The sequence below is a fragment of the Mastigoproctus giganteus genome, chromosome 10, assembly GCF_048544385.1.
Source record: "Mastigoproctus giganteus isolate SK-2022 chromosome 10, ASM4854438v1, whole genome shotgun sequence".
In the NCBI taxonomy this organism is placed as follows: domain Eukaryota; kingdom Metazoa; phylum Arthropoda; class Arachnida; order Uropygi; family Thelyphonidae; genus Mastigoproctus; species Mastigoproctus giganteus.
The window spans coordinates 157827698-157840431 of NC_143584.1; the positions used below are offsets into that span (position 1 = coordinate 157827698).

General features: G+C 36.3%; 1 protein-coding gene across 2 annotated transcripts in view; it reads right to left on the reverse strand.

Annotated features, from left to right (window-relative positions):
• The window catches only part of LOC150079406 (kinesin heavy chain-like), a 429176-nt gene that overhangs the window by 206617 nt on the left and 209825 nt on the right, over positions 1-12734 (reverse strand). For both annotated transcript variants that reach the window (XM_090383638.1, XM_090383639.1), the window contains exon 13: positions 2607-2813. In XM_090383638.1, the coding sequence (XP_090239764.1) occupies positions 2607-2813 (207 nt within the window). The remainder of the gene's footprint in view (positions 1-2606; positions 2814-12734) is intronic.

Genomic DNA, 12734 nt, shown 5'->3' on the forward strand with positions numbered 1-12734 from the left:
TTATTAAAAAGAATGGATTTCAAACCTGTCCCCTCTAAATTTTCAGTAATTTGAGTAGAAATATTAATTCAAGTACATTTTAAAACATTCTGTCAAAACAATCATTAATAAATGCATTTATCAAAATCTTAATTCAGCCAACAGTGCATATATATAGGTATAATCAAAGGATTTAGGTAACAGATATAAATATCATCATCTACAGAATCATCTCGTTCAGTGGCTATTTATATTGGGAGCACATCATTCAGATTCACAACAGAAACTAGCTGAAGTATACAAAGTTATTACCAGAAAAGCAATATTAAAAATAAAACTTTACATAATGAACCCTTACTACACTGTTGCAACACAACATTCAAACGACAAATTAATATAGATATTTGTTCTGATCACAAATTTGGATTTAAAATTAAGGATTTTTGAACAACCACTATTTTGTTTATTTCAGTTTCAGAATCTCTTTTAGACATTCAATTACCCAACTGAATTTTCATCCATATGGAATTTGAAGTGTTTTCTGTCAGTGTAGGTAGTAGCATCACTAGGTAGTTTCCTAACATTCTTTGTTCATTTAGCCTTAGTCTGCATGAATATGGAAATTAAAAATCTTTTCAGTCAAGCTTATGACTTCATTTAATATTTTATTTATATATGTTTAGTAAATAATGTTTTATTTACTTTTAGTGAAATGACAAACCATGATGCAAAGGCTCACCTTCATAGGAAAAGAAAGTTCTTAATTTCACACATCTTTGCAATACACCTAGAAGAATAAGAAGTCAGGTTTGTCAAATATGTAGTACATTGAAAAAGTTCCTGGAATCACACACTGCAATCCCAGGAACGAGTAGTTAAATTGTTTGCATGCCAGGGGGGAAGTGGCATGTAAACAATTGGCTCAACCACTTTACTCATGTATCACAGCTGATTGTGGAATGTTGCTGTTTGAACAGGGTGCTAACATAAAGTTCTTTAAACTTAGGAAAAGCGCAAAGAGATGCTGCAAGCATTACAGAAAGTTTATGGAGATGACACTTTGAAGGAAGCAGCAGTTTATAAGTGGTTTAATTGGTTTAAAAACAGGAAAACTGGCAGATGAACCTTGCAGTGGATGTGCCCTTTGATGTCAGAAAACAACAAAAATGTCATGAAAGTGAATAAACTCACGTGAAGTGACAGGGAAATGACTGTTGTTCAGATTGATTGTGAAGTTGAACTGTCTGTAGGCTCAGTACGCACAATCCTGACAGAAGATTTAGAGATGCATCGCACGAGTGCGGAGTTTGTTCCACGTTTGCTGTCGGATGATCAAATGTACTGAAGGAAAGCCATCACAGGTGATTTTTTTGAAAAATCTATGCGGGAGCTGAGCTTCCTAAGAAAAGTGGTCACTGGGAATAAGGTCTGGGTGTTCATTTATGAACCTGAGACCAAGGTGGAATCAGAATGGCACACAAAACTGTCCCTTTGGCCTAAGAGGGCTCATGCAACAAAATCCAACATTAGTCATGCTGATTGTTTTTTGACAAGGAGGGCATACACCAATGAGCCAAAACATTAATGACCAGCAAGTCATTATGAAAATCGAAGGAATTGCAGATGAACTATGGAGGATGGGGGGTATAAAAAACACCTGATACTGAGCTCCGTTAATCAGTGTTACTCTTGTTCTTCAGATGAGAAAGGCAGCGGACTTAAGTGAGTTGACAAAGGCCAAATTGTAATGGCTAGATTGCTGGGTCAGAGCATATCCGAAACGGCATGGCTGGTGGGGTGCTCACGGTCATCCGTGGTTAGTATCTACTGAAAGTGGTCCAAGGAGAGAAAACCCACGAACCACCAGCAAGGTATTGGAAGACCACGGCTCATCGATGCTTGAGGTGAGCATTTATGCAGAGAAGATACCTATGAACAAATATTGAGATAACTCTTTTGTGTTTTTATAATTTGATTAAAACATAGGATATATTGAGTTTTTGTTTCTCTTAGTTTTGTAGTAATAATTAATTTAAAAATTTAGGCTTTCGTTTTATTTATTTTTGACTAACATTATATTGTAATTTTATTAATTTTACATAAAATTAATTTATGAAACTCATTTATTTAGGACTATTTTCTGCACTAAAATTGCAACATTCTAAAAAAATATTAAAAATGTACACTTAATTATAGATTAGAATAAAAATAAATTAGAATTTAATTGGAAAATTAAGAACAAATTTAAATTTGCCCTATATTCCCCTTATTTTAGTCCCATATGATCTGATTATGGGATCCTACAGGTATTCTAAAGTATCACCTTTGTAATAAATTTAGGAATTAGGTCAAACAATTAATAAACAAATTTTGCATCATCCATATGGTTAAAAGAGTGGTTCATTTCAAAATTAACATTATTATACCTCTAAATTGCACATGCTATCAATAAATTAACTGACATAGCAGCCTTGTGTGCCTTATTTTCCAGACATCCCTTTGAAAAGAAATCCCAATAGTGTAATGTTATATTTTCCCTCCACAGGGAATTACAAGGAAACCCTGAAAATAACTAAATGTATTTATTATCTCCCCACATCTCATAAAATATAAAAAGAATTTATTACCAATTTTTGGGTCATCTCCTCATTCAGTGATTCATAATCTCTATTCTTTGTTTCGACTTCTTGGGATTTTTGATCATAATTGACAGCCAATTCCTCCAATGCCTGCAACACTTCCTTTACTTCTTCTTTTGCAGATTCATTTTCTTGCTGGATACGATTCATTTCTTGCTGCAGAGTTTCATAGTCCCTTCTTGTGGATGTAATAAGCTATAATAAAATATTTTGCAAATTCGTGACAGTGAAACATTTTCTGATAACAAATTACATATTACATTATAGAGTACATCCTCATTAATTCAATATCGGATTATTCAAAATGCAAGGTATTTCAAAGTCATCAGTGTTCCTCAACCAATGATATAGGACAGTGCTTCTCAAACTTTTTTGGATTGCTGCTCCCCTAAAAAAAAAGCCCTCGCCAGGGCTTTTTTTTTTAGCCCAACAATATAAAGTGAAGCTAAATAACTGAAATGAATATTTGTCTGTTTGCCTCTAAAAACATAAATACAGCCCTGCATGTATGTGTATGAATTATAAAAAAAATTTTTACTGCACTTTATTCCTTCTTCGTAAAAAATTACAACTACATAAATAAAGTCAGTTATAGTCACTTAAATTAAGTCATAAAAATTAAAGTTAATTACATAAATAAATCATGATATTAATGGAAATAGTTAATTATATTTTAATATTTAATGCGATGGATGAGCTTGGTGGAGATTTATTAGCTTATCAATATTAGGTTTAATATCTGTAAGTAGAAGTCATAAATCGACACGTTTAACAACATCCAGACAATTTCTTTGTTTTGTCAAGCAATTGAGATACAGCACTGAAACCTGTTTCGACTAGATATGATGTTGGAAAAGAAATACGTAATTTTTTTACAATTCCCCACAATGCAGGATAATGGTCAGGGATTTTCTTTTGTAACCAAAATTCCTGATATGAATTTTGAAATTTTGGCTTCAGTTCAACTTCATTTTGTAACTCAATTAATTCTCCTTCTACAAAACATTTACCATCGTCATTATTTAAAAAAGGATTTATAACCCAATCTGGAATTTTCAAATTAAGGAGATCTTCGAACCTTTCCTGCATATCTCTGTGCAACATTTCTAGATGATTACAAAAAGTTAGTAGAGTTTCATCAGCTATTTTTTCTTTTTTCTCTATTTCCAACAGATTTGGAAATTGATGCAATTCACGTTGTCCTACATTGTGCATAAAAAGCTTTAATTTTGAAATAAATGCCGAAATTTGAGTTTTCGCCTTAATAACAGTTACATCTTGTCCTTGTAAATGTAAGTTCTTTGAGTTGAATCTAGTAAATAAATCATCAAGATAAGCAATATCAGTTTTCATTTTCTTGAGGTCATTACTAAGGTCGTTGTTCCTATCTTCAAAAAACTCTACAACAGTATCAAAGAGTTCATAAAATCTGTTGAGACAGTTGCCTTTTGACAGCCACCGAACCTCAGAGTGAAGTAGCAATCGTTCAAAATCTTCACTGTTTTGATCACAAAGCTTTCGAAATATACGATCATTCAAAGAATTTGCTTTAATTTTGTTTATAGCAGTAATAACAGTTTGTAGAGAATTGTGCAGTTGATCACCAAGTTTTTTTTCAACTAAATGCTGACGGTGAATGACACAATGAACAGTAATATTTGGCACAGCATTTCTTAAATAAGCCATAAAACCCTTGTAAAGGCCAATCATTGATGGTGCTCCATCTGCCCCCTGTTGCCCCTTTCATACCTATCCCCCCTGTCACCCCTTTCATGCCTAATGCCCCACAGGGGGCAATATCACCCACTTTGAGAAGCACTGATATAGGATCTCATGTGCATTTTAATGCATGATTATTTGAAATACCTCAACAATGAAATTTTAATTATGACTAGGTACTATGACTTCCGTAGCCGAGTGGGCAGGAGGAGCGGGAGTGCAGTAGCACACGTTCTTTGAGTAGACCGGGGTTCAAGCCCCTGACTGCCGAATACGGTCGATCTGCCAACCTGCACTGGACCAGCATGGCATATTATGGTCCATTTCCCTCAGCATGAATTGTTGAGGGGGCTTCCATCCTGCAGTGGGTTGATAATGGCTGCACTTTACTTTTTTACTATGACTTATGGATAGTTTGTTCAATTCAAAAAGACTGCCCAAACCAACTACCAGCAAACACTGTTATATGTTTGTAATAAATTTAACAAAATTGAATGGAACCATAACAAAAATTTGCTGCTAGTGCACCTACACACACTATCATTGTACAGTATATGGCACCTTTAAAATTTACGTTTCAGTTCTTCCCCAAAAATTGTGGGTGGAATCACACTTCACATAACTAAAAATTGTGCATTTCAGAAATGGACTAGGTGCAGACATAATCCATTCTGTTTAAGCTGCTAGAAGGGGAAAAAAATGATTGCTAACAATAATACAAAACACATGATTTCCCAATGCAAGTGTGCACTCAATTCTAGAGAGAGAATAATGAATCTGCTTCAAAGAAAAAAAAAAAAAAAAGAAATTCACAATGGAAGATTTAAAAAAAATTAATTATTCTTTTAATGAATTCACAAAGAATGTAAAATCTTTTTCAATTTCTTGCACATAATACCAAAATAACAAAAACAAACTCAGTTTCTTACAAGAAACCGAGTTAGTTTGTTTTTGCCACCATAATGATTGTGCAGCTTGATGTATATGAGCTGTTCGTTAAAACAAGTACTGCTGTTATTTATTACATATATAATTGTACATACCTTCGAGAGAGAGAGAGAGAGAGAGCTCATTGTGTAGGGTATAGCTTAAAAGTACACATTTGATTACAGTTGCAAAATTTTCCTTGATTGAACAAAATTAAATTGTTTGTATGTATTAATTAAGTCACTTTTTAAGAAAAATTTAAACCATATAGCTGCTTTTATTTTTTCTCTCATTTTCAAAACTTTTCTTCTTTTAGTTTAGTTCTGAAAAGTAGTTTTGAAAATGAGAGGGAAAAGTAAAGCAGCTTTATGGTTAATATTTTTCTTAATAAACGACTTAATTTATGCATATAAAAAATAATTTAATTTCATACAATCAGGGAAAATTTTGCAACTGTAATCAAATGCAGCTATTACAGCTATTTACAGCAGGGGAAAGTTAGAATTATGAGTCTTAGATAACCCAGCTATTGTGGCTAATGAAATGAATAAGTACTTTGCATTAGTCTTTACTGATAAAAGCCCCTTCATGCTGAGGAGAGGCTGGACAAGCAAGGCTGAGACATATAAAATTAGTATCATAAAACTGCAGATTGTTTATTAGAGAAACTTCTCAGCCTAAAGGCAAGTAAGGCTCCTGGAGTTAATGGCATATACCCAATAATTATGAGAGTGGCACCAGAGAATGTAGTACTACTAGTAGTGGCATGTGATGCAAGAAAGCAAGTGTATGAGCTTATGCAGCATCAGCCAAAAAAAAATAAAAAATAAAAAAAAAAAACACACCATTCCCTCCAAATGCCTGTCCAGTTCCTCCTTAAATTTATTCAACCTATCAACTTCCACAACAACAGATGGAAGTTTGTTCCAGCAATTAATCACCCGCTGGCTAAAGGCAAATTTCCGCACATCTATTCTACATCTGTCTTTTCTTAATTTCAATTTATGCCTCCTTAGGTTCGTAATCTGAACAAGTGGAAGAATCCCATCAGAATTAAGCATGCTCAACCCATTCAAGGCCTTATACACCTCAATCAGATCACCGTGCAGGTGTCTAGTCTCCAGCCACTGCAATTTGCAGAACTTAAGCCTCTCTTGGTAAGAGGATCCCTTCATTTCCCTCACCAATGTATTGAACCATTGAGGATAATTATAAGGGCATCATTGAAACTGGGAGAGATTCCTTTGGATTCAAGAAGTTTCAACATACTGCCAATATATAGAGATGAACCTAAGAGCAACGGTGGTAACTACAGACCAATTAGTATGACTTCACTGGTAGAGAAAATCCTGGAGAGAATGATTAAGACTACATTCAAGGAATATTTAGATAGAAATGGTATTCTTAAAGACACACAACACGGTTTTGTTAAGGGAAATCATGTTTAACTAATCTGGTTGTTGTTGTTGTTGTTGTTGTTTAAGGGTTTTAAGACACAAGGGCATCAATGGCCAAGCTGTGTCTTTCCAAGTTTTTAATGTAAATCAAACATTTTTTCAGATTTGTTTATCAAATCTGATTTGCCGAATAAAATTAAATAATTCATCTATATTCGCAGAGTTGTCTAAGATCTGTTGAAGAGTAACTTGATTCTGGTTATTGCATAAACTCTGAAAACAAAGGAATCTGGAATTTCTGAATCGAGGGCATACCAAAAGAATGTGTTTTACTGTAAGTTGAACTTGGCATTGAAAACAGAGTGGGGGATTTTTGTTTGCCAATAGATGAAAATGAGTAAGATGAGTATGGCCAATTCTCAGTCTGGCAAGTATTACTTCTTCTCTGCGACTCTCTCTGATGCTTGAGTTCCATATTTCTGGATTAGGTTTTATTTCATGTAGTTTATTGTTGACTTCATTTTTCCATATTTGGGCCCATTCATTTTCACTTTCTCTAATAATGATTGGACTAAAATCAGTGTGTGGCACTAGCATTGTTCTGTTTGGCAGTTCTGATGCTGACTTAGCTGCAATGTCTGCTTTTTCATTGCCTTCTATTCCGCAGTGTCCTGGGATCCAGCAAAGAGTTATTTCAGATTGTTTCTTTTGACAGAGGTTGATTAGAAAGTCAATTTCTTGTAGGAGAGGATGACGGGAATGTCGTTTACCCTGTATGGCTGTAATAGCACTGAGTGAATCCGAATATATTAAGACAGAGAGGGACGACTGTTGACATATTTCACTTAATGCAAGCTGTATAGCATAGAGTTCTGCAGATAGAATGCTGCACTCAACTGGAAAGGATTTTGAAATTACATGCGAAGGGAACACGGCTGCTGCACCTACATGTGATTGGGTCTTAGATCCATCCGTATAGATTATGAGTTTTCCAGTCTGTTGCGAAGTATAGTTGGCATGCAACTGTCGGATATTACATAGTGGAATGGTATTTTTTGGCCACTGAGCAAAATAAAGATCAATGTTTATATGATGTCTATTCCATGGAGGTAAAGGCATATTTTCACTTTCCGTAATTTTATTGAGATCGAGTTTCCACTTTTTGATTACTTCTTGAAGACGAATCCCAGCAGGTCTGGGTTCATTAGGCTTGGATTCATAAAGTGTTGGCCATAAAGGTTGGTTGAGGTATACCCAACAGGGGTGAGTTGGAAAGCTTCTAATTTTGACAGCGTATTGGCAGAGTAGGCGTTGTCTTCTAAGATAAAGCGGAGGGTCATGTGCTTCTATATACAAGCTTTGTACAGGCGAGGTTCTGTAGGCGCCTAGTGCTGATCGAAGGGCACTGTGTTGAATGGTGTTCACAGACCGTAAGATGCTGTTTTTAGCTGATGCATAAACTATAGCTCCATAGTCTAATCGTGACCGGATTAGAGCACGATACAAATTCAGCAATGACTGTCTGTCAGCACCCCAAGATGTTGAGGATACTGCACGAAGGATGTTTAGTTTCTGGAGGCACGTAGTTCGTAGATAGGTCACATGTTTACGAAAATTTAATTTGGTGTCTAAATTCAGACCCAATAATCTTATGGAGTCTGTCATCGGTATTTCTCTGCCTTTCGGTTTTAATACAGGTTCCGGATGAAGCGATCGTAATTTACAGAAGTGTATTGCTGCTGTTTTTCCCTCAGTTAATTGATAGCCGTTGCTTTCTGTCCAAGTTTCAATTTTGTTTATTGCTATCTGTAGTTGTCTTTCGATGGTAGCCATGTTCGATGATTGACAGGAAATAGCAAGTTCGTCTGCATACATATAAACTTCTACCGTGGATGGGATGTCTCTTATAATACTACTGGTATGTAATGCAAAGAGTGTGGCACTTAAAATCGATCCCTGAGGTATTCCTTCTTCTTGTGTGTGAATTTTGGACAGCTCATTCTGGAATCTTACTTGAAAGGTCCTGAGGTGAAGAAAATTCTGAATGAATCTAGGCAGGTTACCTCTAAGTCCAAGTTTGTATAAGTCTTGGAGGATTCCATATCTCCAGGTTGTATCGAATGCTTTGGTAATATCGAAAGTTATCATTACCATGTGCTGTTTTTTAAGAAAAGCATTTCGAATCTGAGCTTCGACCTTGACGTGGACATCAGTTGTAGATCTATTACGGCGGAAACCAAATTGATGGCATGATATAGCATCTTGATCTTCAATAATCCAGACAAGTCTCTTGTGCACCATCTTTTCCATTATCTTTCCTAAACAGCTGGTCAAAGATATAGGACGATAACTATTAGGAGAGGAAGCATCTTTCCTGGCTTTCGCTATGGCTACCACAACTGACTGATGCCATGTATCAGGGTAAACATTCTCCTCAAAGATTCTATTGTAAAATTTCAGTAGTATAGATTTTGAGTTTGAGTTGAGGTGGCAAAGCATTATATAGAAAATGCCATCTGGTCCAGCAGAACTATTTCTAGAATTCTGGAGAGCTTCGTTGAGTTCATTCATAGTGAACGGAAGGTTATAAGAATGAGATTGTTTTGTAACAAAGTTAATTTTATATTTTTCCACGGAAATTTTTTTGCGTCTAAATGAGTCTTCATAAGATTGAGATGATGAAGTGACTGCAAATGTTTGTGCTAAAGCCTCTGCAATATCAGTTGGAGAAGAAATATCTATTCCTTTCCAGGACAAGATTGGGGCTTTGGTTTGTTGACACTTTCCACTGAGGATACGGATCTTTCTCCAAATTATTCTGGGGTCAGTGTTTCTGCAGATGGTAGAACTGAATCGAATCCACGCATCCTGTTTAGCTTTTCGACGAATTCGGCGTGTTTCAGCTTTCAGCCGTTTGTAGTTTATAAGGTTCTCCATTGTAGCATTTCGGCGAAAAGAGTTCCAAGCTTTGTTTTGTTTCCTTTTGGCAAGATAGCAGTCCCTTGTCCACCAATTATTATACCTTTGTTTCGTAAGGTTAACTTTCGGTATTGCGCTGGTAGCAGCTCCAAGTAATTGTTCTACTATATGTCTAGTGGCATTATTAATAGATGCAGAAAGAATCAAATTGTTATCAAATTGCACTGTTTTCGAAAACTTTTCCCAGTTAGCTCTGTGAAAATTCCACGTAATTTTTTGGTTAGATGTATAGTTTGTATCCGTCTGTATTTCACAAATTATAGGAAAGTGATCGCTGTTGTGAAGGTCAGTTAATACTGTCCAATCAAAGCTAGGATAAATGGACGAGGAACATATGGACAGATCCAAAGCAGAGCTAGAACCTGTAGGCAAGTGGATATAAGTATGCACACCGGTATTCAGTAGTGTTAAGTGATGGTTATCAAGTAGAGTTTCGATCATCCTCCCTCTACGATCCATGTTCGGGGAACCCCACAAAGGATGATGTGCATTTAGATCACCTAGAAAGCATACAGGTTGGGGTAGTTGATTATGTAAATTATCAAGTTCTGCAATGGAACATGAAACGTTTGGTGGAATATAAATGGAGACAAGAGTGAGATTAATCCCAAGAACAATACGAACGGCTATTGCTTCTAGATTAGTGGAAAGCTGAACGGGTTTCGATGGTACATTACTACGAACTAATATTGCTACTCCTCCTCTTGCTGGAGAATCGGAACATCTGTCACGTCTATATAGTGTATACCGTGAGAAGTGTGGGCTATAATTTGATGATAAATAAGTTTCCTGTAGACAAATACATGCAGGATCATGCTGGTGCATTAGGTATTTTAATTCGTCAAGATTACTTCTTAGTCCTCTACAATTCCATTGAATAATTTTCTGCATTACTTGGGTTTAGGTTAGATGGATTGGTCTGATCGTTTGTTTTTCCCTCGATCCTGTTTATATTTCTCTCATTTTGAAAAGACTGGGCGAGTAATATCCATCTCATCATCAGCATGAAGCATGAGAACAGCATCATCATTGTCTAATTTCTCATCAGTTTCCATGGTTCGTTCAGTTGGTTTATTTTGTGTACGATGAACATCTTTCTCCTTTAATAATGTGCCTGCGTTTGGAACGTCTTGTTGTGGCTTGGATGGCTTTGTATTAGTAGAATTTGATGGACTCTTTGTCTTTGTTGCTGTTAGTGTCTCACCATCCGCAAGGATGGATCTAGCCCATTGAATAAGAGATAATTTAGGAGGAATAGTAATATAAGTCTGTGTAGAAAATTCTTTAGTGTTTTTGACTGCATTGGAATATGTTTTGGCAGGGATCACATTTAATATTTGTTTACGTGCCTCTTGGTAAGATACATTTTTCTCTACCTTGTACTTCATTATTTTCTTTCCCGTTTTCCATAATTCGCAAGTTCTAGAATATGCGGGGTGAGTACCCTGGCAATTGGGACACTTTGGCGTAGCTGCTGTACATTCAGTTTGGGAATGGTCTGATGAGCCACACAGGGGACAGATTGTCTTACCTTGGCATGCTGTTGGAGAATGACCATACTTCTGGCATTTAAAGCATCTAAGTGGATTTGGTATATATGGTCGGATCTTACAGGAAAGGTAGCCAGCTTTTACTGATTCTGGTAGATTCGGACTGCTGAAGGTAAGGATAACATTTCTTGTGGGTGTAAGGACACCATCTTGTTTGGTCATAATTCTTTTAGCACCGACAACACGTTGTGCTTTAAGTTCTTCGGCAATTTCTTCCTCAGAAACATTAAGGAGGTCCCATTCCGAGATGACTCCCTTTGAGGTGTTTAAACTTCTGTGCGGGGTTACCGAAATGGGAAGGCCTCCGAAGGTCGTTTGCTTCAGGAGTTGTCTAGAATGACTGGGATGGGAAGTCTCTATAAGAAGATCTCCTGAGCGAAGGCGTTTGACAATTTTGGGAGTACCTGCTACAGCCTCTATGCTTTTCTGCACAAGAAATGGCGATAAGCTACTAAGAGGTTTCGTTGATAAAGAGTGTAAAATTAGAAAAGCAGGTATGTCATGTGAAGAATCATCTTTTTTGATTCTTTTTGCTTGAGATGACTCAAGTTCATGCGAGCACGTAGGCTCTACAGTCGGTGATATTAATGGATCCATAATTGCTCCTTTTCGCCCTGAGTATTAAATTAATACTCAGACTACCAGCCCCGCCACGTGGAGGCAGGAGCGGTGCCACCAGTGACCAAGCGATACGAGATTAGTGGTTAGTTTGTTAGAGAAATGGGTTATATATATATATAAAAAAGAAAGGTGTATTTCCTTCCTTGATACTAAGCTTAGTTCTTTATTTAGAAAAAGCCAAAATTAAATAACTTGAAATAAAGAAGGTTTTAACAATCTCTACAATCTGTCGCTTAGAGAAAATACGCTTTCAAATCACTTTGGAAATATCGCTATGATCACTCGCTTGGCACTCGGGGGCCAACTAATCTGGTAAGTTATTTTGATACGGTTACTTGGATATTATCAAGGCATTTGACTCAGTTCCTCGAGAGAGATTACAGAATAAGCTGGAACATATTGAGATTACTAGAAAGATGCTAAGATGGATCGCTATGTGGCTGCAGGGCAGAAGGCAGAGGTTGTGGTTAATGGATATTCTTCAGATTGGTGTTCATCAGAAGTGGGGTTCCCCAAGAATCAGTTCTTGGATTACTGTTGTTTCTGATTTTCATAAAATCAGATGTATGATGTGAAAATTTGCAGATGATGTAAAGCTTGAGATGGTCAGAAAAGTAGCAGCTATGCTTTAATGCAGTAAAATGAAAGTAATAGTAGAGGCATGTGATGCAAGAAAGCACGCTTATGCAGCATTAGCCCAAAAAAAAAAAAAAAAAAACCAGATTGTAAGAAGTTTCATTTTAGCCAGCAAGTTGTTGATTACTGGAACAAGTTGCCGCTCACATGCAGTTGAGGCCGACAGTTTTTGAAGAAATTCAAAGGTCAATTGGGTAGTTAGCTAGGTGAGGAGGGAAGCATAGTGTTTGTATTTTCTTATCTACTTTTATTTTATTTTTACCAGTGTAGCAAAAGCCTGTGGCTTC